Source organism: Schistocerca piceifrons, chromosome 3 (assembly GCF_021461385.2).
Source record: "Schistocerca piceifrons isolate TAMUIC-IGC-003096 chromosome 3, iqSchPice1.1, whole genome shotgun sequence".
NCBI classification, from domain to species: Eukaryota; Metazoa; Arthropoda; class Insecta; order Orthoptera; family Acrididae; genus Schistocerca; species Schistocerca piceifrons.
The window spans coordinates 292,052,211-292,077,133 of NC_060140.1; the positions used below are offsets into that span (position 1 = coordinate 292,052,211).

A 24,923-nucleotide genomic window follows, 5' to 3' on the forward strand; every position below is an offset into this window, starting at 1 on the left:
AAGCCCGTATGTTCGTACGTGTAAAACATTAAAAGATCTCGCATATCATAAAAGAAACAAGACATCAGAGGATTATTGGAATTTCGTGAACGATACTAAAATGTGTAATTCGGCTTAAAGTGAACATTCGTATGTCCAGATTCGGATGTAAATTTTCTTGGAGTTACCAGTACTGATTGCCACATGTTTGGTTCTTTATTATGGCATAATGTCATACATGCTAGAAGATGAATCGTGCACTTGAAATGCAGCGAACAGTTGAAACTAGCCGATAGTGTGGAATTAAGTACTTTGTTTCAAATAAACTGACTGCCCTCAGTGGAAAAAATTAATAACAGCCAAGTTTCTTTAGCAAACCGAAAAAAATAGCTCCATTGTTCTGCAAGGCGATAATGCTCAACTGTCAGAAAGGTGGAAATAAAATAAAATCTGAAACTAATAACTTGTTTTAGCCATCCGTAATTATGTGAATATTTTTTAATTCACTTGATGGCTCCCGGCTACAGAAATCAGTGTTGTTTTCATTTGACATGACAGCAATAAACTAAGAGGAAACAGCAAAGTCACTAAAGGTATACACAGGCCATGTGGAGACTATCCACCTCACAACAACAACAACAACAACAACAACAACAACAACTCAGACTGCTCTGCGTATCAGTCCAGGATCTACGATATTTCCAAATCACGGCAATACTAGGTAATGGCGCCCCCATCCCACCTGCATTTGAGGTAGGATGCCAAATATTTAATCGACTTTTCAAAAAATGTTCATTTTGTAGTGCACATCATTCTGAAGAATCTCATACATAACACATATGTCTTCGAGGAAATGAAATCCATGTTATTTGGTTGTAAGTGTGCAAAAGTGCAGTGCCACACCTCTTCACACAGCATTATTCTGTCCCACATTACTGTATTTCGCTCTGTAGAATCCAGCCATTTATATTTTGTAATGGATGCCATCAAACTATATTCAGGACAGTGGAAATTAAAATGTCCTGCGGTGCTTCTCCTGCTCCCATGAAACAAAACCTCGCAATTAATACTGGATGGGATTATTTGTAAATTGGATAACAAGAAATCTTCAGAAAATTTGCACTCTTTATTGCCTATTAGCTAATAACGTTCTCTTTTGTGTGACATAAAATTAAATGTAGGTTACATAAAAGCAGTAAAGACAAGAGACAAGCAAGGCAGTACACATTTCTTGAATCCTTTAAGTCCTAGCATTTTTTTTCTCTCCGCTTGCTACAACTTGACATGATGTGCTTTCCTTTCTGCGAAAGAATCTATTACCTCACCAAAGTTCGTCAAATGTTACGCTACACGAAAAAACGAAATCTCATTGTCTAATACTGAAAAAACTGTTAATACAAATAGTACCCAAGACTGACGTGGTTTCTTGAGTTGATTACATATATTTTCTCATTACAGCAATTGTAATACATACCAAATAAACGAGACTGTTTTGGAACAAATGGTCATATAATTCACGAAATAACAATATCCAATGCCAAGGCCTACTACAAGCAATACACTTTACGTCAGGAAATAGTTTCACATTTCATTCATAGGCTGCAGCGTCTCAAGCATGAGATCGAAAATTAGTGGTACGAAATTTTTATATAAATTTGGAATCATCGTATTCTTCCATAATTTGTGTGATGTCCCCGTTTCTTCTCCTCCCTTGTTCTAACAATCAATCTTGTCATCACTAATTCTGTAACTATTCCTGCCAGTGTCAAAACTTATTCTCCGGTTAACTTCACTAATCCTGCCACAATCACCAGTTTAGCTTTTCCACGTTTCTTCTCCGGTTAGGCATTATTACATGTTCATAGAACGCGTTTCCCGTGCTACTCCCAGAATAGATCTTACGTGTGTGCTAGCCGGGACTGTACAACTGGCCATTACTAGGGTAGTGGTCTGGTCAAATACTTTGTCAAAATTTCATTTTCTTGGATGCACCAAGAAGATAACATGTAATCTTACTTAACTGTTATTCGTTTATTTCCATTTTGATAGTCTGAATCTATGGATTTCACTAGTAATTATAAGAACACTGATCATTCGCAAACCCAGTCAAACACATAAACAAACAGCGATTGGCATTCATCCCTTCGGCTTTATTCCGATCAGCTCGTATAGCCCTGTCCCGTTTTGCTGCTGGAAAGTTTATTTCTAGATGCGACGGGAATGACCTGGCAGCCATCATGTACACTATGCATGTGTTCAAAAAGCGACACGGATGCGTTTCAAAATCATATGAATAATCGATAGACCACAGTGCGCTGCTTGCTAGGTGCTTTGTAAAAAAAGATTTTTTTTCCTCAAGAATATCAATTTTCCGCCGCCATCCCCCTCCCCCCCCCCCTCCCTCCCTTGAACTTGCCGCCCGGGGCAGATACCCCCATTTGTCCCTGCCACCTAGGTCCGGGCCTATTGCGCATGCGTGAATCAGGAAGTTTGGGCGCACCAGTATAATTTTTCTGGATAGCATCTGGCTGCTTGCTGCTGCTGCTGCCAGAAGTGGGAGAAGGTACTACTCATAAGCGACTTAACTGCGCGTGCGCATGAGCCCGCTCGCAACTGCTCAAACAAATCTATAGCCTAGTTTACACAACGACATTGGGTTGTGCCACTCACGTGGAATGAGTTGCACGCAAATGTTTTCATATTTGACTGTAGACACGGCGAAACCAGTGTATACTCCAGTTTCATGGTTTCCTAAGTCGTGTCTGAAATTAAAGTTTTGGCATGAGTTGTGATGAAGTTAAAGCTTGTTGAGTGGAATCGCTGCATAAGAAAAAAAAATAAGAAATGTGTTTCGATCTGTGATGTCCTTAGGTTAGTTAGGTTTAAGTAGTTCTAAGTTCTAGGGGACTGTTGACCTTAGAAGATCTAGGTCTAGGTCTAGGTCGCAGGCAATTGCACTACCAGCCACTTTGCATGCGCGCCGGGCAACTCGTTGATGAAACTAAACAGTTTTGCCATGTTCTAACTTTGGCGGCACTAGTTGCATGGGTTTTGAGGTTGTGTGTGTTATTAGAGTGTAGACAAACTGAAATAAGAAGTGGGGAATGGAGAATAATGTTCGATTTTTGGATATCTATACTTCGCATAGGTGTTTGTGGGATTTCAGTGATGCTGATTACAAAAATAAGCAACATATTGCTGCTCCTGAGACCTTCACGTACGATCAGAACATAGATAGTTTGACAATATCTGAGCTGCACGGCAATTTATTGAATTAGGAGCACATATACAACTGAATTAAGAAAAATACAAGCAAATATAATTCTAACTGTAGAAATACTCTTGTCTACAAGACTAAAATCCCATTGTTTGAGTTGGCTGAGTTTTTTTTTTAAGGAATATTGTTGACAGGAGAGAAGGGGCCACACAAATCAAGAAGCTACATTCTTAATTCAATATTCATCTATTTAAAACATCGCACAGTGCTCCCTGCTCCCCATTCACATATGTTTGAATTTTGAAATACTGCCACTGTACAGATCTATCTTCAAGAGAGTAGTTTGCAAACCATTCTTTACTTAATGCAGCCTGCTTCGAATAAGTACTGCTGTTAATGTTAATAATCATTACTGTTAATAATTATTGGTGTTAATGAAAAAGTGTCAGCACCAACTAAAACCGCATCTTATAGCATGCCGGATGTTCTCGACTGTAATCCATGCGATGTGATATATAATTTCAGTCCTGGTAACAGTGCTTCATGCATTACAATATTTTTATTCCTTATCACATAATTAACTCTATTTAGAAGAAATGTTAACAATTCTGGTGACATTTTAAGATAATTTAAAAAACTTCTTGGGTCTTCCATTACAAATTACGAGGGCCGTTCAGAAAGTAACCTCCGGTTGATTTAAAAAAATACACCAAGTTAAATAAAAATATTTTAATACATACATCTTACAACTACATCTTTGCACTATTTTTCTACATAGTCTCCATAGCGATTGAGGCACTTATCGTATCTCTTCACAAGCTTTGAAATTCCTTCTGCATAAAAATCACCCGCTTGTGCCTGGAGCCAGCCTGTGACCGCATCTTTGAGCTCTTCGTCATCATCAAACCGCTGTGACTCGAGCCATTTCTTCAAATGCATGAAGAGGTGATAATCGCTTGGCGCCAGGTCTGGGCTGTAAGGTGGATGGTTGATAACGTCCTACTTGAAGGACTCAAGAAGGGCCGTTGTTCTGCGAGCAGAGTGAGGACGGGCGTTATCGTGCAAAAAAACGATACCGGAAGTCAGCATACCACGGCGTTTGTTCTGTATAGCCCGTCGTAACTTTTTTATTGTTTCACAGTACACGTCTTGATTAATGGTCGTACCACGTTCCATGAATTCAACCAACAACACCCCTTTGGCATTCCAAAACACCGTTGCCATCAGTTTTCTGGCAGAAAAATCTTGCGAGGCTTTTCTTGGTTTGGTAGGCGAATTTGAATGTGCCCACATCTTTGATTGTTCTTTTGTCTCAGGGTTCACGTACTTAATCCAGGTTTCGTCACCGGTCACGATTCTGTTTAACAATGGTTCTCCTTCGTCCTCATAACGTGACAGAAAGTCTAATGCAGAGGCCATTCTTTGAGTTTTGTGGTGGTCGGTAAGAATTTTGGGCACCCATCGTGCACAGAACTTACGGTAACCCAATCTTGCTGTCACTATCTCGTACAAGAGAGTCTTAGAAATCTGTGGAAAACCAGTAGACAACTCCGACATTGAGAAACGTCGATTTTCACAAACTTTTGCATCAACTGTCTGAACGAGTTCGTCAGTCACCAATGATGGTCTACCACTCCTCTCTTCATCATGAACGTTTTCTCGTCCACTTTTAAATAAACGTACCCATTCACGGACAACTCCTTCACTCATAACTCTTGGTCCGTACACGGCAAAAAGCTCACGATGAATAGCTGCTGCAGAATATCCTTTGGCTGTAAAAAACCTTATGACAGCACGCACTTCACATTTGGCGGGGTTTTCTATTGCAGCACACATTTCAAACTGCCACAAAAACTAAACTAGCGCAGGTACGACGTTCACTCGACCACGGCTTGATGCCGACTGACCTGTTGAGTGCGTGAACGCACAGATGGCGTCGCTACTCCCCCCACAACCCACACTGTGACCAATCGGAGGTTACTTTCTGAACCGCCTTCGTATTTCAGCAAGGATGCTGAGCAACTGAGCTGACATCTTTTCTTCATCGAGTCACAAATCGAAACACGTTTCTTATTTTTTTCTTATGCAACAATTCCACGCAACAAGCTTTAACTCACAACTCATGTGACGTGCAGCTGCCAAAACTTTCATTTCAGACACGACTCAGGAACTCGCAAAACGATGAAACTGAAGTATATACTGGTTTTGCCATGTCTACAGTCAAATAGGAAACCATTTGTGTGCTTACTCATTCCACGCAATGAGTGGCGCAACCCAATGTCTTCTTGTAAACTAGGCTTAATGTAAACAGTGGTGGCATCACGTTCATCAGAGGCAATTTGTTGTTCTGAAGCACTGCAGTCTTCCTAAAGCCTGTGACACATTTTGCTGATGGCAGGCACTTGTAAGAGCACTATGTTTTCTTATTGTATACAGCACACTTCCTTTGCAGCTTCTTTTTTTTCCTGTCATTCATGTTTTATTACTGCAGTACCGGGATACAGTAATATACATTGTTAGAATATTGGTTCTTACCAGTCAAAATTACAAAAATCAAACTAAAACAATGAAAAATTCCCGGGTTATATACACCCTGTTATTGTAGCTTTGTTCCCCTTCCTCCTCTGATAGCTCTTTATAGTACTGTGGCATGGCGATTTCTAAGTATAATAGGACTGCAGACATGTATCTGCGAACAAAAAATTCATTATGTAACTTTTTTCCAGTGATGATAAAAAACATTATGAATATCCCTTGTACATTGATTTTCCGTACTCAATTTGATGAATCGATTCAATATTTTGGAGACTTTGGTGTTGTTACTGGAGAACTGAATCTTCTTGTGATAAAGTTTAACATGCTGCTGTAATTTGAAGCCTGATAGCAACATTCACAATGCGTGTTTCCGAATAATTTTTTTAAATAATTTTGGTGACTGTTTTATGGAGACAGCATACAAGCTGTGTTTGTTCCCAGCAAAATGTAACCTATAAAATGTATCACAAAAACAACTGTACTCTTTAAGTTAGTATTAATCCTTGTTGCAGTAAATTTCAGAATGTGCTGGAAAACTCAGCACATCAACAAATCATTTATCTTTCTTCAATCTGTTCCTTCTGCTGTGTGATTTAGCTGTTATCACTATCTGAAATGCAAATAATTTAGGTAGTAAGGGTAACATATCATCAAATAGTACAGACGGGTTGAGTGTTGAAACGAAAGACACTTAAACTAGAGAGAGAACTTGGCTATCTTTTGGACAAATCCTCTTCAGAGAGTATGCACACTGTACATACTAGCCCATCCACACACACCTAACCTGTGCAGTTACATTGTGACAGTACTGCAGCATGACTCAAGATTCCATTAGTACTTTATATTACAATATTTAGTGTCTGAAACGTATCGTGCGTGGTAAAAGCTTTTGCAGAACTTCAAAACAAAATTAAAATTTTTCACTGAACCTGACAACTGAGGGTGACAGGGAAAGGAAATGTTACCATTAAATTTGGTAGGGATTACTTTGATCACACTATCTGATGTGTTTTCAACAGAAGTACTTCCACATGTATTGCTGTCTGCTACATAATGTGTTTTTGTCTTACAGAAATTACATTATTGTTTTTTAATTTAACCAAACATGTAATACATGGCATCTCAAAATATGCCCTTATGGGTTAGCAGTTTCTTCTGCTGATCTTTGATATGACATTATAAACAATAATTCATCCAAATGTGAGCTGCTCTTAGAATGTAATTAAAGTTGTGAATTGTTTGATAAAACTAACTTCAACTGTTAATGCCCCCTGTACATGATTATTTTGTCAGGGTGTTGTTTTGTTTGATAGATTTGCAAACCCACACCATGTTTGAGAGAGATTTGGACTGACAGCCAATTTTACAAGGTGGCGAACATTGATTTTGTTAGAATTTTTCTTTCTTTATCGTGAGTTTCCACAATCATGGAAAATGAAAGAGCACTGGCAATTACCGAAAAATAGAGGTGTTGCATCTTTCCCAGCCGTTACGTTATGAAGAAAGATACCAAAAAGACAATCAATATTCTATGCACAGCATACAAGCAAGAGTGCAATAAAATAAAAACAGAGCTCTCCAGTTCTTCCAAAAATGATGTATCTGTCCCATCCCTATACCGCTCCCATTCACAAAACCTTGCCACAGGAGTCTTATCCCTGCGGAAGTCCCAGTTGCAAGACTTGCTCAGTCTTTCCACTCACCATATCCTACTCCAGTCCTGTCATGGGCTTATCCTATACCATCAGATGCAGCACCACCTGTCAAGCGAGCTGTCTTATATACCAGCTGTATTGCAATCACTGCACAACATTTTGTGTGTGCATGACCTCTGATCAGCTGTCCACCAGAATGAATGGCCACCGACAAACTGTGGTCAAGAACAAAATTGTCCAACTAGTGGCACAACATTATGTTGAGCATAACATGCTCGAGTTCAATGGCTGCTTTATAACCTGTGCCATCTGGGTTATTCCCTCCACTATCAGCTTTTCTGATTGGGAGTTATCCTTGCAGCACATCCTTCACTCCCACAAATGTAGCCTCAGCCTCTGCTAACCCAATGTCTCCACTCTCTCTCTCTACTCAACAGTTTCCTATTCCTCTGTACTGTCACCTCACACCATCTTCATCAGCACTACATGTCACTGCATCCAGCACCTGTGTGTCACATGCCTAGCCTCTGCATCTGCCACCCCTCCCTCACCCATTCCTATGCTGTATACCTGACTGTTCCTGCTTCTTGCTCTTTCTCCCTCCACCCTACCCACCCCCCACCCAACACAACCTCAACTACCAACTATGTATTTGGATGTGTGGGTGTGTGCGCATAAACTTTTCACTTTTGTGGGTGCCTCTCAAGCCTCTCAATGACACAATAACTCTGCTTTTTGGTGACTGGTCTCCTTATTAACTATTTAAAATCCTGTGTTGTGGAATTTTAATGAACTTCCATTAGAGGAATCCGGCGAAGACAGCAGATTTTTACATAACTGTCACTTCGTTTTCAATGTGAGTGCGAAGTAATTCTAACAAGTTTTTAATAGTTTGACTGTTTCTTTGGAGAAAGTTGATGTAATCATCAGGTTCTGAGTGTAATATTTCCTTCATTAGATTTTCATGAGCATATTTATCTCTCAGTTTCAACCACTTCCTGAACCAGCATTTTGTTTTCTTTTACTTCTTTATAGTCCACCTCCATAGCATAGCAGTAGCATTACCGCCTACCACGCAGGGGGCCCGGTATCAATTCCCAGCAGGAGACTGGTGTTGTGTGTCCTTCATCATCAACTCACAAGTCGCCGACGTGGCGTCACCTGAAAAGGACTTGCAATACGGCGGCCGAACTCCCTCAAATGGGGCCTCCCGGCCAACAATGCCATACAATCATTTCCATTTTATACTTCTTTATACACACATTGCTTAAATTAATGTGAGGAATGCCTTACCTGCATTGGTATCTGTTCCCACTAATAGCGTCAGAATACTTCCTAATGTGTGAGCATGACAGCTACTTCAAAAGTGAAGTTACATTTAACAATTTGGTTGGTATAGCTGCCTGCTTCTTTGACAAGCCTGTAGGAAAAAAAGAGCAAATTTTACAAGCAAGTTTGATCATTATCATGGCCCTTCAGCAATATCTTTCTTGACAGACAAAAATGGTTTTTATTTAATGTTAAAATATGAGGCCCCTGTCCCCCCTCGCCCCAGGTCAGAGCTGACTTGGTTGACTGTTTTACAGATTAGAAGGAGACAATGGCTTATATTCTCAAATAGGAACATGTTTTGTAAAGTACTGTGGCCTTTAGTTAACAAGTAATATAAGTGAAATATTCATACATGATTACCCTTTTCAGGGTGTGAAGTCCTTGGAATTAAAAAGTTCCAAGCCAAAATTGGTCTGGACAATGTTAAAAGCATATCCATGTTCTCCAAGATGGGATTTAATAAAGTAAGTAACAAAACTGAAAATTCTACAATGTAATCTTCTGCTTCGAAAAACAACAGTGTTGTACTGCCGATGATGTAATGGACACTTTTTTTTATAAAGCTGCTTGGTTTCAGGTTAGTGAAAGTAACATCTTTCAAGAAGTTACCATGGAAAGGATAGTTGACAATGGCTGGAAGACCTGGCTCCTGGAACAAACACAAGGCTCAGAACAAGTGAAAGATTAGTATCTATCTTTGTCCCAATAGTTGCATGTGGATAGTGACTGAGAACAGGTTAAAACTGCAGTGTTGTCTCAAAATTGTTGATTTACAATTAAGAAATGGGAATCACAGCTGAGAGTTACATTTGCATCACTGAAGGACAAACTTTTTTTTTAAATATTTTATTGTATACTGTATAAGATAACAAAAGTATTTTAATGTAAACTATATAAAGTATGTAATAGAAATAAATGACAAAAATATATTTCATGATTTGTTCAGCTCTTAGAGGAATGTGGACAACACTCATGACACAGAGTAATATATACTTTTCACAAAAAATACTTGTTACACATACAAACAGTACTAATTTTTTCCAGACTCTCTAAAAAAATACAAGGGCTTTTGAAATTAAAATTATATGACTTATGTACAAGGTAACTGTAATAAATTCATTTAAAAACAAAATATAGTCCTGGTGGTTTACAAGAGCACAATAATGTATGTTAAATCCACTCTTTCAGAATAGCACATATACAAATTGATAGGCCTTTGTTGCATTTCATTGCATCTCCTCTCTCTCTCTCTCCCCCTCTCTCCCCCCCCCCCCCCCTCTCTCTCTCTCTCTCTCTCTCTCTCTCTCTCTCTCTCTCTCTCTCTCTCTCTCTCTCTCTCACACACACACACACACACACACCACTCTGAGATATTCTTAATTAACACCTTAAACTCAACAGCCACATTAAAATTAATTAATTGTACAGTATCTGATACTTAGACCTACAAAATAGTATTATATTGCACCAATATATTATTTTGATGTCAAAAATCTCTATTTATAGTACACTGGCAAGAACTGGGTAACTATTCTTTGTCTAGGGCTATTCATTACAACAGCAAAAATGAAATAATAGTTGTTCTTGAAAATGTATGGAGAGGAACCAAGAATCCTGATCAATTAACTTTTTTACTCATAAGTAATTAAAATGGTGTGATTTTTATAGGCACTGAACATTACAGCAAGAATCTTCATTGGTAGAAGTGTTACTAATGTCAATATTTCACAGGTACAATGATACTTAGTTCTACAACAGTACATAAAAAGCAAATATAATTAATAACAGCAAAAAATAATGTAATGAACTGCACACTAAATTTGAAACATGGTACTTGCGTACTTGGTTTTAGTGTCCAACCATCTCTCAAGAAGTCAATGAATTTAACTCATATGTTGCATTATTGGATAGATAGTAAGCATCTACTTTATAATTCAAGTGTAAGACAATGTTATAAGGAACATTATCTTCGTCTGTAATAAATTTTACATATGTAGCTGGTATACATGTATTTATAAAATGAACTTAAGCCCAAGGTTAAAGGATTCTTAAGAGAAGATGTATTCTTCTCCACAATGAGAATGATTCAAGCTTATGGAAGGAAAAGCCAATGGAAAATCCAGGATAGAATATTGTCAATGAAGAACTTGTATGTTCACGCTGTTTTTTTTCCCCTCTTTCTGTTTGAACAACAAAACACACAATTCAGAGCAAGGATACAGAAAGCACACCTGACGACGATGACGCCTATTACTATTATTATTTTTGTTATTATTATTATTATTATTATTATTATTAGTAGTAGTAGTAGTAGTAGTATGATGATGAAGCTGTTTTGTTTAATTTACAGAATGAAATTACATCAAATAGATATGTTCAAGCAGCTAAGCAATATATGCTTACATCGGTAACCCTACTTAACAAGAAATCAGAAACAAATGAAACTACAGTCTTTGGCTTCTGATACATGTGTGTCTGTGTCTGTGTCCGTGTCTGTGTCCGTGTGTGTGTGTGTGTGTGTGTGTGTGTGTGTGTGTGTGTGTGTGTAACACATTCACTATCAGTGCACAATATACAAGGTGAACCAAAATTTGTGCAATTGGATACTACAGGACAATTCCTTGCATTCTAACAGTACAAAAAGGCATCTAACAAAATTTCATCCCACCCATATTTTCAGTAGAAAATGGATGTCAAAGAATGGAAATTTGGCAACACTGCAATCACATCTATGAAAAGTATATTCATTCAATACTATGTGAATAGGCTGCCCAGTTACTACATTATAATACCCAAGTTCAAGATTTCATTTCTGGGTTTAGGTGTAAATCTTTTTATGTTCTAATTTTAGACAGCATGATGTGGTACTTGGCGTCTTAATTATCATGCAGCAATTACAGCAAATCTTATACAAAACAAGTGCATTTATTTAATACTGAAATAGAATTTCTGTCCTATAATAAGTAATTTCTTTAATTGAGTATGAATATTTCTCAAATGTTTGACCAATAGTATTATGTTGCACATTAAAAAACTAGTTGTAGGATATATATATCATTTAATAAACATAGTATTCCACAGCGTTATTGGACAGATCAAAATTAGAAAATAAGAAAAAGAACTTAGTTCAGAATTGACCTCTCAGACTGGAATATTGTAATGCAAAACTCTGCCCACTGCACTAACTGGGAGATACAGCTTTGCAGTATTGAATGAAGATACTTGTCATTCATGCCAACCTGTCTTTCATTAACACCTTTTTTTCTTTCTGAAAAGATGTACAGGACAAAATCCTGCTTGAGACATTTTTGCACTGTTGGACTGCAAGGAATTGCAGTGTGGGATCCAAGTTTGCAAATTTTGGTTCCCCCTGTATAACAGATACATAACCACTCAGAGCCCATGACTTAATCCAAAAATGTGAATCTTGGCCAAAACTGAACATTGTAACACAGTCATTAACTGGCTTTGCAGCTCTGGCCAACTGGTACCTTTTGTGATCTGATGTTTCAGATTCACAGGCATAAACCCACAGACTTCAACATATGTTGTTAACCATGTCAAATCCAATAAAGGCATCAACAGTAATGAAGTACAAAGTTGCTCTGGGTGCATTTACTTTAATTCAAAACAGCAACAATATTGTGGGATTCACAGCAATGTATCAAATTTATTGGTAAGTTTTGAAAATGAATGTTTGCTAAATATTGTATGAATTGAATATTCTGTTAACAGTAACACATTTATGATATCGGTTTCTGTTATTATGAATGTTGCACACATGACTTTTGATGTAATGGAAAAATGCAGACTGAAAATGCAACCAAAGAAAATCTGGAGGCATAAATCCAAGACCTAAGTTTCACTGAAGACATAACAATATTTTATTAATATTTAGTTACAAATATAATGTGAAAATGAACTACAACATTGTTTGAAGTGTAGAATCATGGATGATTTTACTTCCGAATAAGGCAAATAGAGAGCAATGTTGACTGAAGTACATAAGTACTTCTATTGCGGTAAATTGGCATCTAAAACAGGAACTGGAAAATGAGAAATGCCCAAATACTATTGTAGCACAATTAATGAGTCATACTTAGTTATCATCTGAAATATGAATGCAGCTGCATCACATCTTGAGTAATGGTTGGACAGATAAGCAAATCCTGCTTGAGGAAAAAAAAAAGGGGGGCCCCGACACTCCCCCCCCTCCTCCCTCCCTCTCTCTCTCTCTCTCTCTCTCTCTCTCTCTCTCTCTCTCTCTCTCTCTCTCTCTCACACACACACACACACACACACACACACACGCAGAGAGAGAGAGAGAGATACACAAATCCTCCCTACAATAAATACAAAATTGTCAGTTGTTTAAGGTATAAAAAATGTACAGTTAGCAACTAAAACTGACCAAATTTTCATCTTCAAGACTCGAGAGATGTGTTACTTTAAAACAACAGTATTTTGTTTCCTACATGAATATAAACTGTTTCAACAACCTTTTGCATAGGTACTAAAGTTTGATTTCCTAAAAAATCTTCATTTATTTCTACAAAGTGGCAGTGAAAATGGCATAAAACATAAATCTAATAAGAAGTGTAACTGTGCCAAATGATCTTTTAAAAATTATTTCAAGCAAAATATTTCAAGGCACCTAAAAGTGTGACCACTGCTTATTAATACTATATATTCTGAATACCATCACTCATCAGGTAAAATCCTTACACTGCAATTATATCACAATTCTCTCTGTTAAAGAATGGAACAGAATACTTATTGCCTAAGAGTGACATCATACTGCAGCAGTACATTCAATTAAAATTATGTAATTAAAAACACTGTATAATTTTATGAGATGGTGGTGTTCTGTTATTACTATTGTCATGACAGGCCTCACTGTCCATCAGCTGATGTACTGTGATGGCTCAGAGGAGTGTCTCGTCCTGGTGTTGACTTTGGTGAATTGTGCGATTCCGGCCTTGATCTGCACAAACAAAGCCACAAACGAATGCTGTGAGAAATCCAAGTTGCCAGAAGCTTGCATATGAGAATAACATTTTATTAGCACAGAAATTAATGGTTCTGTTTACTATCATGCAAAATACCTTTTAAGTTTACATGCAGTATAATCTGCTTAAAGCAGGAAAAACTGAGTAAGAGAATGAAAACAGCTATGACAATGTGCATGGCATAGCATAAAACATCACCCTGTCCATGCTTATTACAAGTTCTCTTAAATCATAAGATGGTCAGAAACAACTTAAATGGTTGGGAAAGGGTTGTTAAATGAACTCAGCCATCAAGATGCATCTTACAAGTATACTACAGACATACTCCAGAACAAAAGAAAATGTTTGCTGAATGGTCATCACTTAAAAATTCATGTGCACATGTTCATCTTCAAGAAGATTCTGTAGCAGCATTACATACTGTAACAACACGAATAAAAAATTTGCTGTGATATTATGTAATTTTGTGATCTTATTTACACTATACGCATCAGTCAATTATGGAGGAGCGGTTGCCATTCACCATTTCTGTTTATTGTTTCCAACCTGGAATTTCCTTCATTACAGCAAATATCTGATTTTGCATATTACACAAACAAGTAATCAGGAAAAACCTATGTGGTTGGTCTCAAGAAAGCTAGTGCAGACTGCTCTGGGAGTGGGTTAATGAAGTTAGAGATGGAGAATGACGAGGCATCAAGTTGAGAATGATAAAATACCACTATTTAATATTGTAATTCAAGGATTCATAACTGTCTGATAAACACGCAGCACAGCAGTTTCAGTGATGACTGGTTTTCGCAATGTATTTTTGACTATACTGATTGACCGTAAATACAGTAATGCACTGAGTATCCAATGAAACAGATCAAGTTCACAGGCAGGACAGTGTGTGAATGTGTAGGTATGTTAATTATAGATATTCTATTAAAAAATATGATCAAAAATGATCTGTTAAAAGACCATGAAGGTTTCAGTGGCTCTTTTACATTAAGTTTTTATTAAGAATATGAAATATTAGTAGCCAAACCACATATATTAATTTAGCAAGCTGACTGTGTGCATCATCCGAGACAAACTGTAGCAAAAAGTAAATTCATCAGAGTTTTTGGTAGAACACATCAGCAGAATAAATACTACTTTTTCATACTTATATTATGATGAATAGAAGCATTAATTTATTCATTATGTTGAAAATAAGTTTAATGAATGTAACTGAAAATAACACAGAGGCAAACGAGGCAGGTAAAAAGTAATACAGGGGCTAAAAAATTAGAATTATGAAGAGTAAAAAGTAAGAAAGCAGGAATGGCTAGAAGAGAAACCCAAATGCGAATGCCATCTAAATGCAGATGCCATCTACAGGAAAACTGAAAATAAGTTTGGAGAAAGGAGAAGTACCCTTATGGATATTACAACCTCCGATGGCAAGCTGTTGCTACACATAAGGAGCAGGAGCAGGAGGAGGAGGAGGAGGAGGCAAAAAGATGGAAGCATAGCTGCCAACCATGAGATGTAGCTGTCAGTAATTGCATGGCAAATATAGAAGTGGGTTTGTGGGCTCTCCCTTTTTTTTTTTTGGTGGGTGGGGGGGCTGCTTAGAGTTTAATGTCCCATTGACATTGAGGTTCTTAAGAGACGGAGCCCAAGCTCAGATTGTGTCAAGGATGGGAAAGGAAATTGGCTGCGCCCTTTCATTTAAATTTAATTGGAAAATTTTTAAAGTAAGAATTCTGTTTTGAGCCTTTAAACACTGTACTTCATACACTTTTGGCTCTAAATAAAAATGATTTTCCAGTGAGTAAAGCAACTGTAAATGAAAAAAAAATCAGGTTAAACGGGAAAAGCTAAAACTCAGTTTAGTAAATGTGAAGCTGCTTTAGAAACATTTCTGTAATTTACAAATACCGCAAAATCAATACATGTACATCTCTCAAAATTATTAATTAAAAAGAAAGTAAAATATGCAAACAAAATTATCAATTTACATCTTCAGTGTTTTATATAAAAATATTGACAAGTCTTTCTCATCCACTGTCTCTTCTTGCTGGACCTGCTACTTGTATAATACAGACTCCTCACTGGTGACTGACTATACTTTCTCCTGACTGATAATCTTGTCGTATTCTTCACAGCCTGAATATGATCCTTTGTAAAATTATTTTGGTAATATGTCCTTCCTGAAGATAAATGGTTCATTTACTGATGATCAAAGCACTCAAGGTTCTCGTATTCATACTAGATCGAAATACAGTACTAAAAACTCTCTCACAGGCAGCATTACTACAAGCAATAATCAGTAACACAAGCATAAGCCTGCTCAGGGATTGATGCTTTTCAATGCCTGATGCATCGTACGAAGTACTATCAGCTCTCTCTTCTTCCACCATTCCAAACTCATCAAACTGGTACTTTTTTTTTTTTTTTTTTTTTTTTAAGAAGTCATCGTGTAGTGGAAATATTTCTTTGACAGAATACGTGAGTTGATGAAAAATTTTCTGACAGCTTCAGAAAATTTTGTAACTACAGATTTTTCAAGCTTGCTGTGACGAATATAGCTTCTAGTATCTACACCAATGACAATATCTTCATCCCCTTTGTGATATTTGTTTTTTGAAATTTCAATTCCAGCAAACTACGAGATGCAGGTACAAAGCTCACAATCAAATCTGTAAATAAGTTATTTAGGATGCTATGAAGTCTGTGGTTTATTGACTCTTCTTTCTGAAGGACTACATTCACTTTGGTAAATAACAAAACAATATTACACAAGAAAAGGAGATACAGCTTAGTTACTGGATCATTTAGAACAGGGCACACTCTAGATAAGTGAACATTGTTTATGTTTTGTTAAGCTTTCTCACATTGAAATTTTACAACAGTTTCCCACTGTTCAATTATCTTTCTATTGACTGGAGCAGAGAGAGCCATCTTGTATAAACATACATAAGTACTTTATGGGGTTTAGTGCCATACATATTTTGACAAAGTTTAAAAGCAGACTTTCTTTTTGAACTCTTCTGGAGAAAGTACAAATGTCTAGTACCAGTTCTTCAGTATCATAATGTTATAGGCTTTTCACACTTTCTCATCCACCTAAATGAAGTAGATGGCAGGAACAAGACTGAATTCTTGTGTGTGGTGGAGCTTTCATATGTTCCACTACTGTACTTGCATTATCATATGCAACTGAAATGCAATTTTTCTAGGGAATTCCTTTTCTTAGCAGTTCGCCACTCAAGATATTAAAAATTTCTTTGCTAATATTTAAACTTGATTCCAGCAAGGAATAGTGTTGTGGTGCACACCTTTTCCTGCTTAATATCAAAGTAAGTAATGCCAGCTAGATATAGTTTCACATCTCTAATGTCTATGCTACTATCAGTTGCAAGAGAAAAGGGGTTTTAAGTATTCTGTTACATTGTACTGTTTACCAAATGACAAAGAATTTATAACCTCTGTTGTTTTAGTTCTTCCACAAATGTATTTTTTTTTAGCAATCTGAGAATCAAGAAACATTTTTTTGAACAACTGTGAAATATAATCTGCTCAAGAAACCGGCAGTTCATGTTCAACATTAAATGAACTTAAACAGCATTTCCACATTCATGACAGAGTCTTCCTCATCATGTTTTATTCCAAATGATAACAATGGCCCATTTGAAGACTTCAGTTTTGTTAGGTCTACACATACTTCAGACATAACATGATGACAGCAATCATCAAGACCAGCATGCTTTATAGAAATGTGTCATGAACACACTGTACAAAACACATGTTGGTCTGATTTTACCAAACATGGCCATTCTTCACTATACTGTTTCCAAAATGTCTGTCCAGTTTTCCACTTTTCCATTTTTTCATTATGCTGCCATCTACTGTACTGACACTTTGGTGTTCCACATTATTACTGTCTAAATTCAGTACAGTCTTTTTCACATTTGCACTTAAGATATCTTTCGCACTGTTTAAGTTTGAATTGTCATTTTTGTCAGGCTTTCCTTTACGGACACTATTAACAGTTGCTGAAGTGTTTTCAAATTCTAAATGGATGAATATTACCATCAAACACTACGTAACGATTAGTGAAGGTATCAATCAGTCTAATGCGTGCGGTATAATCCTGGCCTGTTTCCGCACATGCGCTCTATACAGAAATACTGGAAATACCGTCCGAAACTCAAAGGGGCGTGTGCACATCAACGCTACCTGGTACGCATGCGTCCATTCACAGGTGGTTACAACTTTGCACGCGGATGATATGTCTACCAATTATCTTAGTTCCACCATTAGATGGCTGTCACATAAGACTTGTATGTCTCCGCAATGAAATCATTACAATCCATAAAACATTTCAGTTGCATATAACAAGCAGAATACAAACAGTATCTTTTCCCATTCTTTTTAGAACATGAAATCGATAATGTTCATTTCCAAAACTTTTTAGTGTACCTGTCTGTAACTCTGAAATGAAGGTGGTAAATCAATAATAATTATGGACAATCCGTAATAGTTGGCAGCTATGTGGAAGGAATGCACAGGAGTTCTCTACAAGAGAAAAATCTTGAAGGCAGTATTATAAAAAGGGTACAGGAAGCAAATGACGATGAGATGAGAAGTATGATGCTGTGTGAAGAATTTGACTGAGCACTGAAATTATTCTACAAGTAGTAGTACTATGAAGGCTTACAGGGCTGGTGTTAACATCAATTAAAACCTTTGGACTGATTGGCTGTGGCAGATGAATAAAACTATTTACTGACTTTTGTTCTCATCCGCAGGATACATCTTCATAGATGCTAGGCTTATCTCAGAAGATGTCTCCCACACATGAGGATAAAATGTCAGCAAATAGTTTTATACACTGACCACACCCTTTCAGATCCCAAGTAGAAACTGAAGTCCCATGAGAAGGTTCAAAAATGGCCAATCAGTAATGACCCTAAGGGTTGCCGTTGCCCTTATTCCCCCTCCCCTGCCCCTCCCAGCTCCCACTTTGGTCCCATTTAATAAAAAAAATAAAGCATGTAATCTAGGCACAATTGGGAAAGGGGTGTAGCTCGGCCTATTAATTTGGAAAAAACAAAAATATTGCATAAAAACTCATTGTTTTCTTATGTCAAAAAATATGCTTCAGAAGTAGCTGATTAGCTGATAATTTTATAACTTTCACATTAATTATCAATATTGCTGTATTAACTTTAAGAATTACAATCTGTAAAATTTCTATACACAAAAACTTCCTGACAGATTAACACTGTGTGCAAGACTGGGATTCAAACCAGGAATATTTGCTTTCGCTAGCAAGTGCTCACAGACTGAGCTATCCAAAAATTACTCACGACCTACCCTTACATCTTTATTTCCACCAGTACATATCCTACCTTCCAAATTTCACAAAGGTTATCCTGCAAACCTCGTGGGAATAGCACTTCTGGAAGAAAGACTAGTGCAGAGATATGGTTTAGCCACAGCCAAGGTGTTTGTTTCCAGAATGAAATTTCATTCTGCAGCAGAGTGTACGCTGATTTGAAACATACTGGCAGACTAAAACTGTGTGCCGGACTAGGTGTCAAACCTGGTACTTTTCCATTGCTGATCAAGTGTTCTGCTGACCAAGCTATTGAAGCATGACTCAAAACCTGCCCTGGCGGATTTACTTCTGTCATTACCTCATCTTCTACAATCCAAACTTCGTGGAAGTTCTTCTGCATATCTTGTGGGGCTAGCACCCGTGGAAGAAAGGATATTGCTGAGCAAGGTGGCGCAGTGGCTAGCACAGTGGACTCACATTTGGGATGACAACTGTTCAAACCTGCATCGGGCCATCCAGATTTAGGTTTTCCATGATTTCCCTAAATCACTCCAAAAGAATGCTGGGATGGTTTCTTTCAAAGGGCACAGCCAATTTCCTTCCCCATCCCTGACACAATCTGAGTGTGTGCTCTTTTCCTAATGACCTTGACGTTGACAGGAGATTAAACTCAATATTCCTTTCTTCTTGTTCCTTTAGAAAGGTTACTGTGGAGATTTGGCTTAGTGGTGAGGTTCGTCAGTGAGTCAAGTTCAGATAGTTTAGTCGATAGAGCATCTTCCTGCAAAACACAACAATTCCCACGCTCGGGTTCCATTCTGGCACAGTTTAAATCTACCAGAAGGTTTCAAATTGCTGCACACTCTACTGCAGAGTGAAATTTCATTCTGGTACCATGTAAAAAGTCTGAGAGGCAAATATGACACAAAAACAAAATTTCCTTTTAAATTTTCCTATAATTTCATAGTTTCTTTCTTTGCCTTGAAAACTTATGGAGATATGCATATACATTCTGAAGAACATAATGCCTCTTTTCCTTCTTTTTTTTTTTTTAAATAATTCATTCTAATTTTCCACGAATTTAATACCTGCCTCAGTCAGAACATTTACAACTGGCAGTTTATTAACTAGATGTAGAACCCTGACAAAATCTTTAATTTCCATTGCATCATAAAGCATTTGTCGTCAAGTAGATGACGTTCAAACCAAATTGGGCAAAAAATACTTTTTTATTAGAAATAAACTGTTCAATATCATTATCACTAATTTCAAGAATTTAATTATTTCTGCTTCATGGTGTTAATATTTTTGTTTCGTAGTTCCACATCACAATGCAATGCCTTGAGCACTTTCATTTTTCATTCAGAAGCCTAATTGGAATCAATGATGACCAAGGTGGCAGGCAGATATTACAACTGACAACTTGATATTTATAAAGTACTAGCTGTCCCGGGCCAGACATGGCTGTGGCTCAGTCGGGTTAAATGGGAAATTGCTAAATATTTGTGGGAAGTGGATGTACATTCTAATCTCTGTCTCCCTCCATGTCCCTGTCCACATCATACTCCCCCTCTCATCTTCTGCTCAGCCCCTCCCCCTCTCCATCAACCCCCCCCCCCCCCCCCATTCCCCACCCCTTCTCTCTCTGACATTCAGACTTGTTTGCTGTTATTGCAAATTCTGATTCTACTACATGTTACATAAATATTGAAAATATGTAGCCTACATGTGTCCAAACATTTATTACAGTAATGCGTAAAAATTTGAAGTAAATCAATTGAGTACTTTTTGAGATTTTACATATATACTAAAAAAAGTCTATCTGAATGTTCATTTGTGTAAAATTTCAAGGAAATCTGTCAAGAATGTTTTGAGATTTTTGGCAACAGTGTTTCCCCATTGTTCATAACAAATGTACATTTATATGTTACATATATTAAAACATATAGCCTATGTCTGTCCAAATGAACATTAAAGTATTATGTAAAAACCTGAAATAAATTGCTCAAGAACTTTCCGTAATTTTTGGTATTAATATTTCCCCTTCATACATTACATAGGTTAAAAATTATAATGTAAATGGATAGATAAAATATCTGTACACCAAGTGGCAGCAGGGCAAAACACACACACACACACACACACACACACACACACACACACACACACGGATTTAACTTTTACAAGCTTTTGGAACCAGTGGCTCTTCTTCTAGCAAAAGAGTTGAAGGGCAAGGAAGAGGGGTCAAGGAAGAGGACTGAGAAGTTTTAGGGAAAGGGGTATCATTTAAAAAAGTCACATAGAACACCAGGTCAGGGGAGACTTACTGAATGAGATGAGAAGGTAACACTGATTGTTGGGGACTGCACCAGCCGAGATTTGAAACCTGAGAGCTTAAAGGTGGAAGACGGGTAATATACAAGACAGGATCACTACTAAAACATCATGCACAAGTTAAGAGTGAAAAGGTAAGTGCATTGTATGTATCTGAGGTTGGAGCGGGGATCGCTAAAAAATAAAGTCAGAAAATGAAATATGTAGAAAACTAAAATGGAGTGAAGAAAGGAGTAGTTACTGTGAGTAAATGCTGAGACACAAGGAATTAGCATAAATTAAGGCCAGGTGTGGGGCGAGAATCTAGGACATGTTGTAGTGCTAGTTCCTACCTGCAGAGTTCTGAGAAACTGGTGTGCGGAGGAAGAATCCAGATGGTGCATGCGGTGAAACAGGCACCGAGGTCATGTCTGTCATGATGTACAGCATGTTCTGCTACAGGATATTGTGTGTTGCTTGTATACACCCTCTGCCTACGCCCTTTCATTCTGACTGATAACTGGGTGGCAATCACGCTGATGTAAATGGCCGAACAGTGTTAACATAACAGCTGGGGCATGATTTTAAGAAGTCATGGCCTTGTAGAAATAGCTCATTGATACATTCAATACCAGGGGATCAGCAGTACCAGGATTGGATGTGATGGCCTGGGAAATCTGCTTTGAACTAGGCTGTTGGGATAATTATGTTCAGTGAAGGCTGAAGTGAGAGTCTTGGTGTATTGCTTTAGAGAGTCTGCATCCAAACAAATATGTTTGCCTCGAATGCCAAGACTGTATGGGAGGGAACGTTTGACATGGAAAGGATGGCAACTGTCAAAATGTACAGGTAAGTACTGTTGTTTGTTAGCAGGTGTGATGTGGACCGAAGTGTGTAGCTGGCCTTTGGTGAGGCTGAGATCAACATCAAGGAAAGTGGCGTGGGATTCAAAATAGGAGCATGGGAAATTTAATTGGGAGAAGGTATTTAGAGATTCCAGGAGTTTTACACAGGTCAGCCTCACCATGTGTCCATACCCGCAAAGACGGCATGTTTACATTATCTGGCCAGTTTTTTCAAATTTCGTCTCCTTTCATGTCATTACCTATCTTTTTTTTTATTTCCAATCAGTTTTTTTGGATCATATAGACCACTCTTGTGGCGAGAAGTTCTCGCCCACTCATTGCCTCTTGTTAACCATTTTCTGTTCTCAAGATTTTCGTGCAAATTTTTCTGATTTTTCCAAATTTTTTCTCAGCTTTTCTTCCATTTTTCTATATTTTTCCATCCTCTGCATCTCATTTTTGCCAGTCCCACCATTTTTAACACTCCAAACCGTCCTCTCTTGCAATGATGAATCCATCACATATTACAACCGTTCGTTTCGAAAATATGCTTTTGCGCTATTAAAATTAAAGTCCCACATTCTTTTTCTTGAAACCTGCTTGTCCCTTGGAGTTACTTCAAAAGGCCTAACATTGAAAGTCCCCATTTCTGGATGCAACCCTGCCGTACACCAGGTTCTTTTACAGTTTCAAATACAGCAATCTTTTGCTCTTACCCAGCTAATCTGCGACCTATATGCCTCACCAGCAAATTTCCACTCTACCAAACTTCCATTCTTCTACAAAATCCTGTAGTTATCTGCCCCTCATATTTCCTTGAATGGTATCATCCACCAAGCCAACATCAAACTGCAACAACATGCTAGACGTCACCTCAAAAAGCTGTCCCACCTTCTCCTAAACCACCTGAACAGTGGTGTTTCCCTTCCAATCCCTCTGCAGCTCCCTAAACAGCCACACCATCAACCACCACTCCGCTCCTACAAACTGAGCTTGGCCAACCTCCTTAACATCCCACAGCCTTCACCACTGCCTCCCAGACCAAGAATAACCCATAATCCCAAGAACCAGTCACAACAGTCCAGTGTCCTTAACCTCTCATCTAAAGCACTCTTCCCTCCTGAATTATCTGAGCCTCACTTTCAGCCCTAAACCTGCATTTGATTATGCTGCTTTGGTGAAGGACCTACTTTCCTTAACAAGTAATAGCCATTGGAAATGTCACTTTGCAACCCAATACCAAAACCTTTCCAACAGCAAACCTGACATTGAACCCTTCCTCAAACAGTTCTGACCACGATCCCAATTTGATCCACCACCACTACCTCAAAATCATTCCTTCCAAGAATTCCTCACATCCAGCATTGCTTCACAACCCTTCCTCAGGTTCATACAACATGGCTCTAACCTGTCCTCTGCAGACCTCCAGGCTCTACATTCCCTAAAAGCTGATGACTCCACCATTGTACTCCCAGCAAAAGGATCGACCACTGTGGTATTTGACCAACAAAGCTGACCCGCAGTCCCTCCTAAAAACCTCAGGCCCCTCACATGGATTTACACCTCAATCCAAAGAACTTCTTATGCCGCCCAAACCACGCACCCCACACCTTTTATCTTCTTCATAAGATCCACAAACCTAATTATCGTCGTCGTCCTATAGTTGCTGGTTTAAAAGCACCCACTGAACACATATATCTACCTTAGTTGTTTAACACCTGCAACCCACAGTACAAAGACTTCCCTCCTATATTAAAGAAACCTACCATTTCCTAGATCATCTGAAATCCGTGCCTGTCTCACTCCCACCACACACCTTGTTTGTCACCACAGATGCCATCTCCCTCTATGCCAACATCCCCCATGTACATGGTCTGTCTGCAGCTCAACATTTCCTTAGTCAACACCTACCTGATTCCAAGCATATGACATCCTTCTTGCTCATCTTGATCGACTTTATACATACCAACAATTACTTCACTTTTGAGGGACAGACATACAAACAGACAAGGGGTACACCCACGGCAACCAGGATGGCTCCTTCCTATGGCAACATTTTCATGGGTCACTTGGAGAGGGCTTTCCTGGGAGCCATAAATCTTCAGCCCCTGGTTTGGTTTAGATTTATTGATGCCATCTATGCAGGTATGGACTCATGGTGAGGCTCACCTGTTAAAAATCCTGGAATCTGTAAATACCTTCTCCCAATTAAATTTCACATGGTCCTGTTTCGAATCCCATGCCACTTTCCTTGATGTTGGTCTCATCCTCACTAAAGGCCAGCATCACACTTTCATCCACATCAACTCTACTAACAAACAACAGCGCTTACCTGTACATTTTGACAGTTGCCATCCTTTCCATGTCAAACGTTCCCTCCCATACAGCCTTGGCATTAGAGGCAAACGTATTTGTTTGGATGCAGACTCTTTACAGCAATAAACCACCACTCTCACTTCAGCATTCACTGGACATAATTATCCCAACGGTATAGTTCAAAAGCAGATTTCCCAGGCCATCACATCCAATGCTGGTACTGCTGATCCCTCCAAAAAACAACTACACAGCACACCACTTCTCACCCAGTATTATACTGATCTTGAATACATCTATGAGCTACTTCGACAAGGCCATAATTTCCTAAAATCATACCCTAAAATGAGATGTATTCTGTCTGAGATTTTTGCCCACCACGCCTAGAATAGCTTTTCATCGCCCTCACAA

The 24,923-nt window shown here is 38.1% G+C and overlaps 2 protein-coding genes across 7 annotated transcripts in view; one reads left to right on the plus strand and one right to left on the minus strand.

The window, feature by feature from the left end:
* The window catches only part of LOC124789556 (N-acetyltransferase 9), an 87,227-nt gene extending 77,593 nt beyond the window's left edge, over nt 1-9,634 (plus strand). For all 6 annotated transcript variants that reach the window (XM_047256956.1, XM_047256955.1, XM_047256958.1 and 3 more), the window contains 2 exons: nt 9,088-9,182; nt 9,296-9,634. In XM_047256956.1, the coding sequence (XP_047112912.1) occupies nt 9,088-9,182; nt 9,296-9,406 (206 nt within the window). In that variant the 3' untranslated portion in view covers nt 9,407-9,634. The remainder of the gene's footprint in view (nt 1-9,087; nt 9,183-9,295) is intronic.
* Nucleotides 9,635-13,086: 3,452 nt separating this feature from the next.
* The window catches only part of LOC124789558 (arf-GAP with dual PH domain-containing protein 1-like), a 133,194-nt gene continuing 121,357 nt past the window's right edge, over nt 13,087-24,923 (minus strand). The window contains exon 8 of the mRNA XM_047256962.1: nt 13,087-13,702. Within this exon, the coding sequence (XP_047112918.1) occupies nt 13,612-13,702 (91 nt within the window). The 3' untranslated portion in view covers nt 13,087-13,611. The remainder of the gene's footprint in view (nt 13,703-24,923) is intronic.